Below are 17,991 nucleotides of genomic sequence, written 5' to 3'. Positions count from 1 at the left end.
GCCGCACGCAAGGAAATGCCTCCTTATTACGCGCAAAATAATGATTCCTCCACCTGACATCAGGGACCCACCGAAAGGGCCTCTTTATTTTGTGAAAAAAAATGTTATCTCCGCTGACAGCTTGGACCCACCAGCTATATCTTCGCACGCAAGGAAGTGCCTCCTTATTACGCACAAAAAAATGAATACTCCCCCTGTTAGCTGGGACCCAGTATATTGGCAGGCTGACTTGTGGGCCTACTAAGTTGACGGGGACGGAGGGCTTTGTCTACTTAGTCAATATGCACGATTCTAACTCCAGTGACCGTACGATGTCCATCCAACGGTCGTAGTGCTTCTTCAACCTCTGGTCTTCTTGCTCCAGCCGCCCAAATCAGCGCCGGTCGTGCCTCGTGCTCCTGCCTCCCGTGGCCGGCTGTGATGCGGCGGAGGCCTCACCGCCCCCTACTACTCCCACCGCTGGCCAGGCCATGCCTCTACTCACCCACACCCCCTGTTATTCTGCGGCGACGGCAGCCTCACACCGCAGCGAACCAGTGAACCATCGTACTCCTCTACGCATGGGCATCCACTGCCGCGTCTTCCCCGGCTCCGCGTCGTCCCCTTCCTAGGCCTCACCGTTGTCCACCGCCCTGGTGCTCTCAGCGCGGCGTGGTCAACGTGGTCAAGGAACGGCTTCCATCAGACGTGGACTGTACGTGGAGAGGCTGACAGCTGGGTCCACGGCCGCAGCAAGGAAGTGCCTCCTTATTACGTGCAAAATAATTATTCCTTCACCTGACAGTGGGACCCACCGGACGGGCCACCGTATTTTGCCCCCTGACTGCTGGGACCCACCAGCTACATCTTCGCAGGCAAGGAAGTGCCTGACAGTCGGGACCCACCTGGTCGAAGTGTACGTAGCGTTGTCATTCTGGTCGCGAACGTGTACGTACATACTGGTCGATGTAGAGGCGCGTACGTGTCGTAGTAGAGGCGCGCACGTAGCATGTACACGTACGTACAGCGGCCAGGGTGCAAGAAAGAAAATACGGCCACGTATGTGTACATACGGGCGGGGTCTTGAACGCCTACTCGCGCATACGTACGGCCAGGGCTCGTGTACATTGTTGGGTTAGAACGGAGAAACAGCGTCGTCGTTGTGTTCATGGGGAGGCAACGGAATGCGTCGTGTTCATGGGGAGGCAACGGAATGCGTCGTGTTCATCGGGAGGGCTTGGACGGAATAGGCGATGGAAACGAGGTCTGGCGTACCGCAGAATGGAGGAAACGGCCTTGTGTTCGACTGGGCACGTTCGAAACGGGATCCTGTTCATCGGGAGGGGTCTGGCGTACCGCAAAATGGAGGAAACGGACCTCCTACGGTCGAAACGGGGGTCCTGTTGATCAGGAGGGGTGTGGCGTACCGCAAAACGGAGGAAATGGACTTGTGTTGTAGCGCTACAGTCGAAACGGGGGTCATGTTCATCGGGAGGGGTGTGGCATACCGCAAAACGGGAGTCCACGGGATACTGTTCATCTCCACCGTCGACCCCCTCCAGCCTCCACGAGCTACTGTTCATCCACCGTCGACCTCCTCCAGCCTCCACCTGCGACTGTTCATCCACGGGCTCCTGTTCATCCAACAGGCTCCACCGCGCGCTACTCCACCGGCTACTGTTCAACCACCCCTCCACCTTCTACTGTTCATCCAGCCCTCCACACCACGGGGTCCTGTTCAACCACCCCTCCACGGGCATCCCTCCACCGTCTACTGTTCATCCAGCCCTCCACACCATGGGGTCCTGTTCAACCACCCCTCCATCGTCTACTGTTCATCCAGCCCTCCACACCACGGGGTCCTGTTCATCCACCCCTCCACGGGCACCCCTCCACCGTCTACTGTTCATCCAGACCTCCACCACACCACGGGGTCCTGTTCATCCAGAGGCAACGCCACCGCTCACTGTTCATCCAAACCCCCCGCAACGCTCACTGTTCATCCCATCGATCGGCTTCAGTTAGCAGCAGTAGCGAAGGAATCGCTCAATCGGGTTCAGTTAACAGCCATCGATCGATCGCTCGGGTTCAGTAACGTGTAGCCTGCAGTGTAATCGCTCGGGTTCAGTTAGAGCCCAATGCCTCGCTCGGGTTCAGTTAGAGTCAACACCTCGCACACACGCGCGTACGTGTACGAGAGAAACGCGCATCGCTCGGCCCCCGACCTCCCACCGTAACCGGGAACTCCCCGAAATTTTCCTCCCCCTCGCTTCTACCACAGTTTTTTCCGTCATGGACGGCCCAAAGAATGTCATGCAGCTGCGTCTCCGGCCCGCCCAGGACGAAAAGCCCATTTTTCTGTCATGATTTTTTGTCATATAAGTAGGAGCCCACCACATCTATGATGATACCGGGTTTTGTCACAATTATCGTCATAGAAGTGTCATGTGTATGACAGAAAAAAAAAATTTGTTTAGCCCAAAATGTCACGGATGTGTCTTTTTTTTTATAGTGTTGACAACAACTCCTTTGTTGAAATTCACCCTTATTCTTTTTGTGTTAAGGATCAGGGAATGAGGAAGGTACTACTTCAAGGCAAGGGTAGGAGAGGTCTCTACCCGATTAGGCACACGAGCACCGACGTCAAGAAGCAAGTGCTAAGTGCTACCAAGCTATCTCCGGATAGGTGGCACCGACGTCTAGGGCATCCCTCTTCTGTTATTGTTAGCAAAGTCATTAGTCAAAATAATCTGCCGTATGCCAGTTATTTCAATAAAGAGTCTGTATGTGACGCATGCCAAAAAGGAAAAAGTCACCAACTTCCTTATCCAAAATCAATAAGTGAGTCAAAATTTCCTTTAGAGCTTGTGTTCTCTGATATTTGGGGTCCTGCTGTGGAAATAGTAGGAAGAAAGCAATATTATGTGGGTTTCATAAATGATTTCAGTAAATTTACATGGATCTATCTTATCAAACACAAGTCTGAGGTGTTTCAAAAGTTTCATGATTTTCAGAAACTTGTAGAGCGACAATTTGATCACAAAATTCTTGCTCTCCAAACAGATTGGGGAGGGGAGTATGTTAAACTCAACTCCTTCTTTACCAAAATAGGTATATCTCACCATGTCTCCTGCCCTCATGCACACCAACAGAATGGTTCAACTGAGAGGAAACATCGCCATATCGTTGAAGTAGGTTTGTCTCTTCTTGCTCAAGCTTCTATGCCCCTGAAACTTTGGGATGAAGCTTTCATTGCCGCAACCTACTTGATAAATCGAATGCCTAGCAAAGTGATCAACTTTGAAACACCTCTTGAACGACGTTTTCATGAAAAACCCAACTATTCTATCTTGAGAATTTTCGGGTGTGCCTGCTGGCCCAATCTCCGACCTTACAACAGTCACAAGCTTCAATTTCGCTCCAAGCAGTGTGCTTTTCTTGGGTATAGCAACCTTCACAAAGGCTTCAAATGTCTTGACATTTCCACCGGGCGTGTTTATATTTCAAGGGATGTTGTGTTTGATGAAAACGTATTTCCTTCCTCTACACTCCATCCTAATGCCGGTGCTCATCTTCGTGCTGAGATCCTTTTGCTTTCACCAGATTTATTAAATCCTACTGATCAAGGGGGTGAACATATTGCTAATGATCATTTGTTTAATAATCCTAACCCTAATGGAGACAACAGTGAAAAAAACAGCACTCCAAATCGTCATGATTTTATGCAGCAACAGGAGGAACAGGAAACGCCTGGTGCGGAACATGAAGCAGATTCGCCTGCACCTACGGGAGTGGATCCCGTGAGATTTAGTGGCAGGGGGGCCGACTGACGCGCTCGTGGATCCCCAGGAAGATCTCCTGACGCCTCCTGTCCCCCGGTCGGGCGGGGCTAGTGGTGATTGGTCGGGCAGACCCGAACCGCCCTCGCCTCTGTCTGGCGCGCGCCACGCGTCAGGCTCCCGCACGGGCGGACCCGACACGCCTGGTATGTCTTCATCGTCACATGGGGCGGGTGGTGCATCGCCTGGCCCACGCGCACAGAACCTGAGCCCAGGCAATGCACCTGCACGGGATCCAAGCTCAGTCAGGAGCGCGATGGTCGAGGAAGATTCGCCCGCCTCTGCTCAGTCGGATCGGGTACGAGGTGATGGGCTCGGATCTTCTGTGGCTGGTAATTCAGTACATGACCATGCACAGTTATGGATGACTATGCGTGCACAAAAAGGTATTTTGAAACCATCAAAGTTTAAAGATGGAACAGTCAGGTATGAGAAAAACTTCAAGTTTGCAAACTTTGGGTCCACTGGTGAACCTCAAAATTTGTTAGAGGCACTAAGCAATGATAATTGGAAAAAGGCTATGAATATAGAATATGAAGCTCTCATGAAAAATCAGACTTGGCACTTGGTTTCTCCTAAGCAAGGGAGGAATGTGATAGATTGTAAGTGGGTATACAAGATTAAAAGAAAGCCTGATGGCATAATAGACAGATACAAGGCTAGGCTAGTGGCTAAAGGCTTTAAGCAATGTTATGGTATTGATTATGAGGACACATTTAGTCCAGTTGTTAAAGCTGCTACTATTAGACTTGTTCTGTCTATTGCTGTTTCCAGGGGTTGGAGTCTTCGTCAATTGGATGTGCAGAATGCGTTTCTACATGGCGTTCTCGAGGAAGAGGTTTATATGAGGCAGCCACCTGGTTTTGAGGATGGCTTGAAACCACATCATGTGTGTAGGTTGGACAAGGCCTTGTATGGCCTAAAGCAGGCCCCCAGAGCCTGGTATTCAAGATTGAGTATGAAACTTCAGCAACTAGGTTTTCGAGCCTCAAAAGGAGATACTTCTTTATTCTTCTTCAAGAGAGGGAAGGTGATCATCTTTATGTTAATCTATGTTGATGATATAATCGTTGCTAGTTCATCACAAGATGCTACCTCGGCTCTGCTAAAGAATTTGAGAAGTGAGTTTGCACTTAAAGACTTGGGAGAGTTACATTATTTCCTAGGCATTGAAGTTAAAAAAATGTATGATGGTATTATGCTAACTCAGGATAAGTATGCCAGAGATATAATTAAAAGGGTAGGCATGAAGGATTGTAAGCCTTCCAATACACCCATGTCTACCACTGATAAGTTGTCATTGCATGAAGGGAAGGTGTTGAGCACCGAAGAGGGAACTAAGTACAGAAGCATAGTTGGTGCACTACAGTATTTAATTTTGACTAGACCTGATATATCATTTGCAGTAAATAAGGTCTGTCAATTTTTGCATGCTCCTACCTCCTTACATTGGACAGCTGTCAAAAGAATACTAAGGTATATTCAAGGAAGTACTGGAATAGGGCTCAAGTTATGTAGATCTCCATCAACTGGAATAAGTGCATTCTCTGATGCGGATTGGGCTGGGTGTCCAGATGATAGAAGGTCTACTGGAGGTTTTGCTATTTTTCTTGGGTCTAATCTTATATCTTGGACTGCTAAGAAACAAGCAACAGTATCACATTCCAGTACTGAAGCAGAATATAAGTCTCTAGAAAATGCAACTGCTAAGGTAATGTGGATTGAAACTTTACTTAATGAACTAGGAATCGGAAGATCACATGTGTCACAATTGTGGTGTGACAACTTGGGTGCAACGTATCTCTCTGCAAATCCCGTATTTCATGCCAGAACAAAGCATATAGAAATTGACTATCACTTTGTTCGTGAAAGAGTAGCACAGAAGCTATTAGAGATATAGTTCATTCCAACAGGAGATCAAGTTGCTGATGGTTTCACCAAGCCTTTACAAATTCGACAGTTTCAAGCCTTCAAGAACAATCTAAACCTTGGTGAGTTAAGATTGAGGGAGGATGTTAAATGATAGGCTTGTAGAAAATGTATAGGCTAGTATTTTGTGACATGTTGTCACGTATTATGTACACGTACATGTAATCTTGGGTGTGCGGCAGGTTGTTGGCTAGGATAGGTTTATCTTTGTATAGCTTGGAGTAGAGGCCAAGCCTAGTAACAACCTGCGCAACCTATCTTGTAATCTTGACATCTCTATATAACACGAACGCGTCCCTGCCGAACAGCATACGCTTCCACAATTTTCTTTCTTTCATCCCCTATGCTCATCAACATCATAGCTGACATATAGGCCGTTCTAATCGATAGAGCCAAAGCAGATGAGCAGATTAGTGTAGTAGTGCCACATATAGATGATGGAGGCTGGTCTATTCTACAGTATGCAGACGTAACATGAAGATATTACTTTGTGCATTCGAGCAACTATCAGGTCTAAAGATTAATTTCCATAAGAGTGAGTTATTCTGTTTTGGGGAGGTTGAGATTTTTGGTTGTGCCTCCGGTAAATTTCCATTAACATGTTTAGGTATTCCTTTTCATTATAGGAACGACAAATGCTGAATGAAAAAGGGTATTAGAACGGTTCAAGAAAGGACTTTGTAGTTGGAAAGGAAAACATATTTCTTCAAGAGGTTGTCTTACACCGATTAACTCGGTGCTTAGCAGCCTTACCTTGTATATGATGTCCTTTTTCTCTATAACAAGAGGTGTGCTTAAAAAAATTGATTAGTTTCACTACATTTTACTAGTGGAGTGATGATCAAAAGAAAAAAGTATCAATTGGTTAAGCGGAGCATTTTGTGCTGCCCTATAGAGCAAGGGGGGTCTAGGAATTCATTATTTGGACATAAAGAATGTTGCCTTGCTTAGCAAGTGGTTGTTTAGCCTACTGACAATTGATGGAGTGTGGCAACAGTTGATAAGTACTTATGTAGTATGCCCTTATTGGAAGTCCAGTGAAGAGCTGGAGATTCGTACTTTTGGGCCAGCGTCATAAAAGTGAAGGGAGATTTTCTCCGCTTTGGTACTTTCATGATAAAGGATGGCACCAAATCAGCTTTTGGGAGGAAAAGTGGTTGAGTACCGCTGTGCGGGAACAATGTCCAAATCTTTGCTACATTGTAAGGCACAAACAGACTATTGTGGCAGAGGTCATCCAAACTTCCCCCTCATATATTGGATGTAATAAGTTTTTATATTACGGGGTGGAAGGAGTAGCATGAATAGTTAAGTTTCTCTGACTTACTGATATTCTTCTCACACCTGAGCAAGACGTTTTTCGCTGGAACTTAACTCCTAATGGGGGGTTCTCGGTGAAGTCCCATTATCTTGCTCTTGTGCATTGTGATGTTCCCGGTATCTGTGGAAAATTAGGGTGCTGCTCAAAGTTAAGATATTCCTTTGATTCTACGAAGCGGAGTAGTTCTAACAAGGGATAACTTGGCTAAATAAAATTGGCAAGGCAATGAAAAACCTTTGGTTGATTGAATTTATCATTCAATCATCATGTACATTACTGAATCTTACAAGTTTTGGCAAAGCATACATTATTACATCTTTTTCAATATGGTCAAATTATGTTTGTACAGCTGGCCTAGTTAGTGGTTGGTTATTTACACCTAAACTATGCTGAGGGATCAGGACGTTAGAATGTGTTTATGTGAAGGTTATCTGAGCATGACACGGTAAAGGAAGATGCAAAATGTGGCCAAGTATACCGGCGAGTGCAGAGATGTGTTGTCAGGTGTCTGATTGTGAGGATACTTATCACTACTTGTGAGACCACCAAAAATATCTGACTCCTCTAAGACTCCTCCAGGGATTCGTGAATTGCTTATATCCACAGAAATAGACACTTCGCAACCATTTCATCGTCGATGATAACATTGGTAATCATACCCAGCGCTGACATGTCTACATAGAACTAGAAGGCACGACAATCACCGCCAAGACGACAAAAGAAAGTGGGATTTTCTCTCCTAAAAACTCTTCATCCCTTCTCCTATGAATGTGTACTACAGGCTCTTTGTACAAACAGGCGCCGCCGCCATAATATATAATCGCTAACTATACAATTGGTGTGCAACATTTTCAGATGATACCGGAACATTTCCATCAGCTACGTCGGTGTTGTGAATGCTCGACAGCACTGGGTCACCTCTGAGGCTGGGTGCGAGAACACAAACCAGGTGCATTCAGGGAGGGCATCAGCAGTGGTATCTCGCCCTCAAGCGGTCAACCGGGTGTCAGCTTTCTCTTTTGATATCCTCTCTTCCTGTATTTCCTCCAGTTCATCGCCCTCGCTCCGCTTGCCTGCTTGCTCCTTCCAGTAAGAAATCAACTTCTTCAACCGCATGATTTCTTTGGGGGAAACGTGCTTGCTCGTGTCGTTGACAATGCAACGTACTCGTGAAGCATACCTACAGCAGTCAAAAAAAAATGTTAGTAAACAGCTGAAAAATATCGCAGAAGCTATGCACATGATGCAGGACATTAAGCATGCGATGCAAGAAAATTCATTTAAGTTTCCGTATCCACGAAACAATCTGAGGGATACAGACAACGATGGCAATGAAAAAGAAATGCAAAAGAGTAAATAAGCAATGGGAAATCCGTACATGAGTGAGTTGTGAGTCTCCTCCAAGTTTGATTCCGCTGGTGAAACATTCACAAACATCAGGGTTTTTGCATTGCCTCCAAGTGAATCACTCATAAGCATTGTCAACTTATGGTTCCGGTAAGGTATATGTTGTCCATCAGAAGATAAAGCACCAATAACATCAGCCAATGCAGAAAGGGATTTATTGATGCTCTGTGCTTCTTTTAATTGTTTTCCTGCTGAACCGGACTTTTTCACCCTCTCAGAACCAGCAAGATCCACAAAACTTAGCTGTTAAGGAATGCCAATGTCAGGAATTTATTAAGAACAAATAAATTAATGCATATTACAGAACTAAACAAAATGAAAATTATGAAACAATAATTTGATTATGAGCTAGACTAATAAGGCAAGCCTAACGAGACCACATTTTCTGAAAGAAATAAAACGAATTCCATTTGACTAGAAATGGTGACTGCAAGGACAAACATATAGGAGAGCAGAAGTTTGTTCTTTTGGGGAAACAAATGTCATAATCAAAAAGACTCTAAACTAAGCAAATTGAGCCTTAGCAGTTATGGTAGTTAAAATATGTCTACACAAGAGTAGTTTTCTAGTTTTATTCCCGAGTGTTTGCCAAATCTGCATGAAGTGAAAGATATGACTATTTTTTACAGCAAGCATACATAGTTCTATAAATGTAAGAAGTGTTCACAATTGAAGGTAGACTATCAGAACATGCAAATCTCTGATAAGAATAACAGATCAAAAAAGACAAGCTGGGACTCAACAAATATTGTGTGAACTTTTCAAGTTCATCCTGTCATACCTTTCCTCTTGCATAAGATTGAGTTTGGAGATTGGTGCTTTCAATAATTATTGAAAGGATTAAATGAGATCTTGAGCTCTCATCATTCATATTTGTTCCAGCAGTGTGCCTTCTCTCAGAACCTCTTGTTATTATAGTTTTCAATTCTTCAAAACTTGAAATGTTTACAACTGTGACATTTTCAACAGTAACAACACCCTAGAAAGAAAAGCACAAGTTAACTAGGTGCATAGAAATATAAACATCTACCATTCATGAAAGAAATGCTTCCGCATGTTAAGGGAAGTGACTCCACACTCTACACTTCCCAAAATAATTGTGCAGGTGGCGACGATGAGTTTCCCTAACCACCACTATTACTCTCAAACTATAGTTATTTAGAATGGTGCAGCTTTATTAGCATATGAAATAGTCATTATTACCAAGGAGTGGTCTATTATCTAAAAAATGATAAAATTGTCTGCTCTTCAACAACAAAAGTTAACCAAGATAGCAAAAAATAGTTAATACCTCCAAGAGCTGTTGCTCAAAAGTCAAAAGCACACAACAAAAATCAAACAGGGGAACTTGTAAATTGTCTTACTGAAGAGCTAAAGAAAAGGTAAAATGTGCAAATAAAGAAGGATCATAGGATGACCATTAACTCTAGCGAGCTGTATGAAAAATGGGAAGTAAATGCAAAGAAGGAAAGAGCTTGTATACCTTGGAGTCCTTTTTTATTTCTAATTTTTGTCGCATAGCATTTTTGGGCAACAACAGGTCCACAAGATTATCTTGATAAAGTTCCACCATATATGCCTGGACATTATATGATAACAATTAGTCGACAAAGGATAACTAAACAATGTGTAATATTCAACATTGGAGTGCCAACAGTACAAATCATTTCATCAAGATTGAAAATTATAGTTTGTAGAATAGTCCAGAAAGGAGATGTTTTCCAGGCTATATGAAACCATATAAAATGCACATGAAAATAGTTCTTACCTTCAAGGAAAATGAATACTTGTTGCCATCACGCTTTATCACCCTAAAAAGTTCTGATGTAGCCCTTGGAGTAAGACCAGGATTGTTGTCTGAACCATATATTGTAAAAGTCTTCCCGGAACCAGTTTGACCATAAGCAAATATACAAACATTATATCCATCAACAGCTGATTGTACTAGATACTGCACCATGTTCAGCAAAAAACAAAGGTGAATAATCTCAGATAAGCAATTTATATTACGACAGAAAGAAAACCTAAATTTAGATATATTCTACCTTGGTGTCCTCAAAAACATCTTCTTGAGTCGTATATGCATCGAAAACACGATCATATATGTGTTGCTTTGACTTGTCATCTTTCCACGGATGTGCAATTGTAAATTCATCAGGACTGCATACAATATTCTTATCCTTTAAAGAAAGTTCCTTGTCGTTTAGAGGACGCAAGCGACAAAAAACTCTTATTTTTCCTTTCATATCTGTGAAGAGTTCCAGCTCAATTTATAATCAAGTTATTGGCAAAATACCATAATAACTACAGTTGTGTGAATACTTTATTCTACCATACCTTCAATTGTGTTATAGTAACGTTTTCGCAAAACCTGTTCTTGCTTATAAAGACTTTCAAGCTCAACCAACTGTGCTCCTTGCCTTTTAAGAATCTCAGCGGTCTGTTGGTTCTTTCTGTCCACATCCTGAAGAGATGCACAATGGAAGTATGTGAATTTCTACAGAACCTAAAAGAGACTGAATGTGGATTTTTTCTTACACATACCGCTTTAAACTCTCTTAACTCATCAAGCTCCTTGAGAGTATTTTGCAATGTATCCACCTCAGTATTTCTCAAGGCAAGAGTTGATTCAGCAACATTTAATGACTGTGTTGTGCTTTCCAATTTTTGCTCCAGTGTAGCTGTATGAGCTTTTAACTTACGACATTCATCCTCATAAACTCTTTGCATTGTACTTTTCTGCATAGTTAAAGTAACAATATTTTCAGAAATATGAAGTGAATAAAGTATTCACTGCAAACCAGGAACAGGAAAAAGGAAATGTTTGATGATTAAACAAAAACCTCTTCACTTTTTGCCCTCTCAAGCCTTTGAATCCTCTGTTCGAGCATATTCCTTTCCATAATTAACTTCTTTGATACTTCTTTTGATGCAGCAAGCTCTTTTTGACAAGATTTCAACTCCTCCTCGAGCTTAGTCAACATCTTTTCAAACACAAGATAAACAAATGAACCATGAAATATTTGCAACCATAAGTTTGGCCACAGAAGTTAGAAGCAGGACATGCCATGCAAAACTCAACCCTAATGTACATGATTGTTGTAAAATACCTCAATGCCACTGTTGACGCTGCCTACGGTCGTCAAAGTATCTCTTTCACAATGATTTCCAGATAAGTCTGTTTTGGTATTGTTCTCTTGGCCCTGACCATTTGTTAATTTGGTCTCCAGTCTATTTTTCTCCACCAATGCAACCTAATAAAATTGCAAGTTAGATGATCCAAACAATTTAACTGTACAAATTGCATATCGCCATACCTGCAAAGAAGATTCCTTTTCATCACATAGGGATTTTAGCCTATCCCGCTCACTTGTTACTTCTTTAATGATATGTCGTTCAGATTGTAAGGTGTCTCTTAGCCCTTCCAATTCTTCTTGCATCTCTCTTTCTTGTTGTGTCTTCCTCTGTAACTCATCCCGCAACTAACAATAAAAAGGGACCATTAGAACTTAGATGATCAGTTATGTAAAAAGATGATGCCATTTTCTCCAATATGTTGCAAGACAAAGGTTAGATTTCAAAAACATCAGCTAACTGGAATTTTAGTCTTTCTTTATGAAAGAAGTCATGTAAACTGAAAATTGCAGATACACTTGTGCGCATTACAAACTTGTGCATAACTAGCCAAAAAAATCACATGTTTATTAATTACATGCATGGTATTACGATCCTTTTGACCTACTGGCGGTTCGTTACATTTTTAAATCCAATTGCAATGAAATGATCTAGATTTCAATGTAGCAGTGTAGCACTAACATGGAAAAAATCTGGAATGCTTGCACAACGTTTACCAGGTAACAAGACATTTCTCACGAAGCTCTGAACTCACCTGGTCTGCTTTCTTCTGAGACTCATCAACTACTTTTGACAGTTCTTGGACACGTTTGTCATACATTTCAGCATTTGGTGGCTTATCTGCTTGAGAAACATCATTCTGAGAAACCGTGCTAGTAGCAGAGCCAGACCGTGCTTTTGAATATCTGCGGAGCATCACATCATTTATATGTGTTTGAAGTGCTACGCATATTTCTTCACCCTAAAAATATAAATACTTGGTTATTTTGACCCAGTTGACAGCTTTATAAGATTATGCTGATGTACTATCTCCTGTGTGAGGGTTCAAAATACCTGCTTGGTTTCAAACTGAAAGATATGAAGGACACCAGCAACTCGCATCTTAAAGAAAACAGCAGTATTGCTGCTCCCAAACTGCATTATGTCTCTCAGCTCTGCAGAATGTAGGTATTCCTTGGGAACCGGACGAAAAAAGTGAACCTGCGTTAAAGCAGAATTACAAGATTAGCTTCAATTAGAGAAGAGATATACAATTTTCATCATAAGAAAAAGTATCTTACCCCTCGTTTGTTGATTCCCAAAATGATTCTTCCAGGTAGAAGTCCTATTGGGTCATCAATTTTCCGAACGCTGAAGAAAACTGAATTGCCGTATGGAAGAGTTCTTAGGATTCTGAGAAACTGGTTCCTTGCATCATCTTTTGACAAGTGTTCCTGGATGCAACAGTGAAATACTTAGATAATTGAGGTATCACATGTGCTTGCCAATGTAGATTCAGATCATGGAATTTTTCATTTCACCAGGGCATGCATCAAAATTAATTCATTGAGAAATTCACAAATAACTAAAATTTAAAAAAATATCACTTTCTTACATGTTAGTACATTGTAATGCATCACAAATACACTCACTGCTATGAATAGTGCAGGACATGGAGATGAATAAGAAACATGTGTTGAAAATTAAGTGCACAAATTTGCGTGATGTGATGCATCTACAGTTGATACTACTCAATAGCATAAAGTTGCACGGCTAGATGAATACCATTAACTGATAGCGTGAGATGATGTCGAGCTCCCAGTCTCGCTTTGCTCTAGTAATTGCAACTTGTCTAGGTAGAAACCTCTCTAGAAGAGATATCCATTCACTAGCAAAAAGACAAAATGGCATCTCAGAAAGAAATATGATGAAATACTATTACGAAAAGACTATGGAAAAACGAAATAAGAGATGGTAGAGCCTTATAAATTACGTACACACACGACTCAGGATTGTCAATGAATCCAATCTCAACCAATATTTGCAGGGCAGTGAGTTGTGCAGCATCATCCCTGCCAACTGGGTAGTTGCCTAGAATATAATCATGTTGTAACTGCAGAAGAAGGATATTGATCAGTGTTATGTTAGATTACCTGCATAGCCTACGAACTGTAAGCACTTCAACTGGCTACACAAACCAGTACCTGGACATATGATAGCTGAACGAACATCGGATCAGTCACAGCCTCATCAGACTCACGAAAGAGGCGTTTCTTAAATACAAGTTTGCAGTGCAAAATTTCTCCTTTGTTGCGATCCTTAGCTGACTTGAATTCAGATAGCAAGTCCCCAATGTACTTGTTATCGTCTAACCCAATGTATTCCTCTGCATGCCAGAAATAAATAGATAAATTTAAATTTTGACTGAGAGGGGGGGGGGGGGGGGGCAATTTGAGAGTAAAAAGAAATACCGTTGCCAACTTCTGAAGACTTAGATCCATTAACAATCTTTCGGCATTCAAAAAGACTGAAACTGGAATATACTGAAAGTTTGATAATGCCAGCAAGTTCCTGTCATAACAGGATATTTTGTTACTTACGACTTCAAGTTAACAGAAAAACACCGTGCACACAAGATCGAAACCAAAACTTATAATAAGAAAAATGTACAACAGAAACACATATACTGGGATATGATGGTATGGTTCAATATCCACTATTTGGTCAAACAATATTAAGGAATAAGCAAAGTAGCAACAATGGCTCATATGACACACAGCACAAAGTGAACACCTTTGCAGGGTTGAGTAGCTGTGCATTTACCTTATGGAACTATGGGAGCTGAAGAAGGTGCCTGTGAGTTGTGACTACTTACTTCCCGGAGTGTCGAATGGTGATGAAAACAATCAATAACCATTCTGACACCCTACCTACAGCCTAATTGTATAAGGTGGTTAGGCTCAGTCATGAGGTGTCTGAAATTCTGAACAGAGCAACTCTCCAGACTGTGTATACACCTAGTAGCAATGAGCTACATACAAGTGAATCCAGCCAGAGATGCTGTGGCACAGGTTCTGTTTTAACTATGGTTGAACGGTTACGGCAAAATGTACGTTCAATCTATGAATGGAAAACTTGTATTCAGTGCATACTTGTGTATAGCACCTTTATGAATATAATTTGAGAGAAAATAGTCATGACCACAGAACTAACAAACCAAAAATCAATTAAATGAACCACCCTGTGCACACAATCTAAGAGGCAAGTTGAAAGTATTGACAATCCAGGCCCATTACTTGGTTAATTCACATCGTCGTTATACCAAAAGCGACAAATCAAATCACAACTAAAGTTGCATACACGCCAAGCAATCTTCTAGATCTGACTAGGTACATTCTTCTAAAGAACCATTTGGTACATATCAGTTCCAAACCCACATTAGCTCAGGAGAGATGCAGATACCTCAACAGCATCGGCAACTGTTGTTGCCATGTCGTAGGTGATCTCTTCAAATGTTTCATCCAAGAAAAAGACAATTGTTGTAAGCTTCCGGCTGGTTAAAAGAGCTTCTATCTCCTCCCGCGCAGGAATTGCAACCCGTGGGCCTGCCTTAACCGAGCGTTTTAATGCATTTAGTGTGTTCAGTGCTAGAACTCGAACATCTGAATCTGTTGTGGCTCCATGAGCAATATAGTGAACATACTCAGACAAGTATGCCCCGATATCTTTGCTTGGTGGCATGGAAGATGCACATAAATACATTAGCTCCCAAGCTCTTATCAACCAACTCCTGCAGGAACAATAAAATTATGGTCCGTAAAATAAATCTGAAACCAGCAGGTGCTTGTTCTACATGAGAAACCCATTACTTACCGATCGGGATTGTTACGTGTTTGTTTTGAAATCTGCGCAAATAGCTCATCTCGAAGTTCGGACCGCTTCAAAGTATGCTTATAAAGCTTTGCAACAAGTTCAATTCTTTCTTCCAAACTTATTATTGCAGGTGAATCGACGCCCATGTACTTTAATATGACATGGAATAATTTAATTGAGCGGCTTACAAGGTCATTAGGTACTTTCAGTAACGAAGTTGGAATAGGATCCTGCAAAGGGAGAGCATAGAAATGATAAATTAATAAAACAAAATGGCACCATAAGCAATTTCATGATGATTTTATAGTTCTGCGTACGATATTAAACCGCAGTAAGAGAACATGCCCAGAAATCAGATTGCTGCAACATAATCTCGTACATGAAATGGGTTTCAATAGCATTACCTTTTGGAAACACAACATATCTTCCAAAGTGAACTTCTCACGAACTTGCGGACCCACTGATTTTTTAATAAAAAAGCCACGCTTTCCAGATGATTGAATCTGTTTTTGCATTGCCTTGAGAAATCCCTCCACCTGTTATATTTCAACACTAAATTTAACATGGGACAAAATGGACTATGGGAACCATATCCATGCTTACTGCTTACTAACTGATACTGAATAATTGTGACATACTCTATTAAACCTGATCCTACTAAAATGTTTCAGTGCATCTTATAATGGTTTACAAAAGTTGCCATTGAGACTGAAATAAGAGAAATGTAGAGAGACCCAACCCAATAAAACGGTGGCTGTTACTGTTCGGAGAGTACTGTAGGACTAAGTAGGTAGAAGAAACTCCTTTTTTCTTGTAGTTTAGAAGAGAATTCAAGCATGAAAGTTATGCGACTTATCCTTAATGTAAAGAACCCACACAGGCACACACCCACCCCACATAAACTAATTTATAGAGAGAACAAAATGGTACCCCATCCCACGCATCAACAGAATAACGGGTTATGCATTGATGCTAAAGTTAGCATTTCATACAGTAGCAGACGATTTCTCCCTCCCTTTTGAAATTGCCATGAGATATATCACGTCACTGGATAAAGTGGGTAAGCTAGAATCAAGGAGACATGTACCTGGAACCTGTCGATTAGCGGGATTGCTCCAGCAAGCTCCGGGGGTATGGACATGGACAATGTCGATGGAGTACTGTAAAATGCAATTCAGAGTGTAAGTATCGATCCGACTGTATGTCATCAGGTAACCAAAAGTTTGCATGCAGAATGTGACAGGAAAGACAAAACATAGAATGTCGAGACTGTCTCCAATTGGAAATAACCATTATAAGTATTGCAGTGCGGTGGGTGATGATTACGAGCCCAACAAACATAACCGGTTATAGCGACATTAACACTGAATAAATAAACAGATTCCCGTCTGAACCCAACCTTTCTCCGCTTTCCACCAGTCTGGGAAAACTTTTCTGTTATGAAACAAGCTTAGAAAATTCAAATCCTGGGACGAACAAACTCGCCATAAGGCATATAGCATGCGTAAGCAGCAATATCCTAGGATAGTTGTGCCAGAATCGGAACAGGTTCAGAAAGTAGTACTATTATTCCACCAACCAAAACAAACCGAAGTAGCTACAGGCGACGGGCGAAGAGAGCTCCTCAATTCGTAAGAAAAAAAAGGTGCACGAGACGGCTGAGGAGGGGGCGGAGTAGCTACTCACGGCGGCGCGAAGTTGTAGCTGCCGTCGCTGTCGTACCCGTCGGCCGCCGCGGGGCCGTGCAGCGGCGTGGCGGCCGCGGAGCCGTTGACGCCGAGCTGCTGCGGCGCGGCCGACGCCATCCTCGCCTCCCCGGAGACGGCGGAGACGTGCGGTGCGCCTCGGTCAGGCCCAGGCCCCAGCTCCCATCCACCAATCGCCGCCGCCGTGCTGGAGCTCAGATCCGGGGGCGCGGGGAATGGCGGGCGGTGGCGCCGGCTCACAGCTCCGGCTTCCAGCTCCGCTCCAGGCAGGGGGTCGGGCAGCGTGCAGCGTCGCGCGAGCAGGTCGGTCGGGGAGAGGTGAGGCGGCAGATCCCCCCGCAATGCTTGCGGCGGGCGGCGGTAATAATAACCAGGCGCGCGCGCGAGGGAGGGGAGGGGGAGATGACCCGGTCGCCGCCGCGTGCGCGTCCGGCAGCGGCCGGCAGGGCGAGATCCGAAAGCGAGCGGGGAGGAGGCGGGGGTGGGGACGGGGAGGGGGTCACGGGGGGGAGGCGGAGTGGAGTAGTAGTGGCGAGGAGCGAGCGAGGGAGGGAGGAGGCGGGTTAAAGAAATCACGCGGAGGCGCAGCGCCGAGGAGAGGAGCTTTTTTGGGCAGCTGTGCGAGCGAGCGGGGGGAGGAGGGGAGGGAATTACTGCGCGTTTTGATTTTCGCGCTGCGTTCCCGTGCGCGAGGGGAATGCCAATAATTCCAACATGGAGCAGTACAATTTTTTTAGTGGGAATTTTTAAAAAATATATTAAAACGTACTCCCAAAGAAATGGGAGTAATTTGTAAAGTGAGAAAAAAACAGGGGGAGAACTG

General features: G+C 43.2%; 1 protein-coding gene across 1 annotated transcript; it reads right to left on the bottom strand.

Annotated features, from left to right (window-relative positions):
- Nucleotides 1–7,777: 7,777 nt before the first annotated feature.
- On the bottom strand, nucleotides 7,778–17,675 carry ZWI (kinesin-like calmodulin-binding protein (ZWICHEL)). Its single transcript, XM_048703407.2, has 23 exons — nucleotides 17,149–17,675; nucleotides 16,550–16,622; nucleotides 15,867–15,998; nucleotides 15,463–15,692; nucleotides 15,052–15,379; nucleotides 14,061–14,160; nucleotides 13,794–13,975; nucleotides 13,587–13,702; nucleotides 13,375–13,477; nucleotides 12,891–13,043; nucleotides 12,664–12,810; nucleotides 12,365–12,571; nucleotides 11,793–11,957; nucleotides 11,586–11,729; nucleotides 11,319–11,459; nucleotides 11,020–11,214; nucleotides 10,813–10,939; nucleotides 10,521–10,723; nucleotides 10,244–10,426; nucleotides 9,959–10,054; nucleotides 9,257–9,454; nucleotides 8,447–8,718; nucleotides 7,778–8,248 (listed from the first exon to the last, which is right to left on the bottom strand). Exons 1-23 carry the CDS (start codon nucleotides 17,265–17,267, stop codon nucleotides 8,056–8,058), a joined length of 3,807 nt encoding a protein of 1,268 aa, XP_048559364.1. The 5' UTR covers nucleotides 17,268–17,675; the 3' UTR covers nucleotides 7,778–8,055.
- Nucleotides 17,676–17,991: the final 316 nt, after the last annotated feature.

Source organism: Triticum urartu, chromosome 2A, assembly GCF_056163025.1.
Source record: "Triticum urartu cultivar PI428250 chromosome 2A, HENAU_Tu73, whole genome shotgun sequence".
Lineage (NCBI taxonomy): Eukaryota > Viridiplantae > Streptophyta > Magnoliopsida > Poales > Poaceae > Triticum > Triticum urartu.
The sequence above is the reverse complement of the archived record's forward strand: the minus strand, read 5'-3'. Positions and strand labels throughout refer to the sequence as shown.

What these genes read in the sequence shown, in the direction of transcription:
- ZWI (XM_048703407.2), bottom strand. Translation starts at nt 17,267, where the DNA reads ATGGCGTCGGCCGCGCCGCAGCAGCTCGGCGTCAACGGCTCCGCGGCC. An exon ending in TTCAGCTATCATATGTCCAG is followed by an intron (nt 13,703 to 13,793) that starts GTACTGGTTTGT and finishes CTTCTTCTGCAG; the next exon opens with TTACAACATGATTATATTCT. An exon ending in ATGTTTTTGAGGACACCAAG is followed by an intron (nt 10,427 to 10,520) that starts GTAGAATATATC and finishes AACATGGTGCAG; the next exon opens with TATCTAGTACAATCAGCTGT.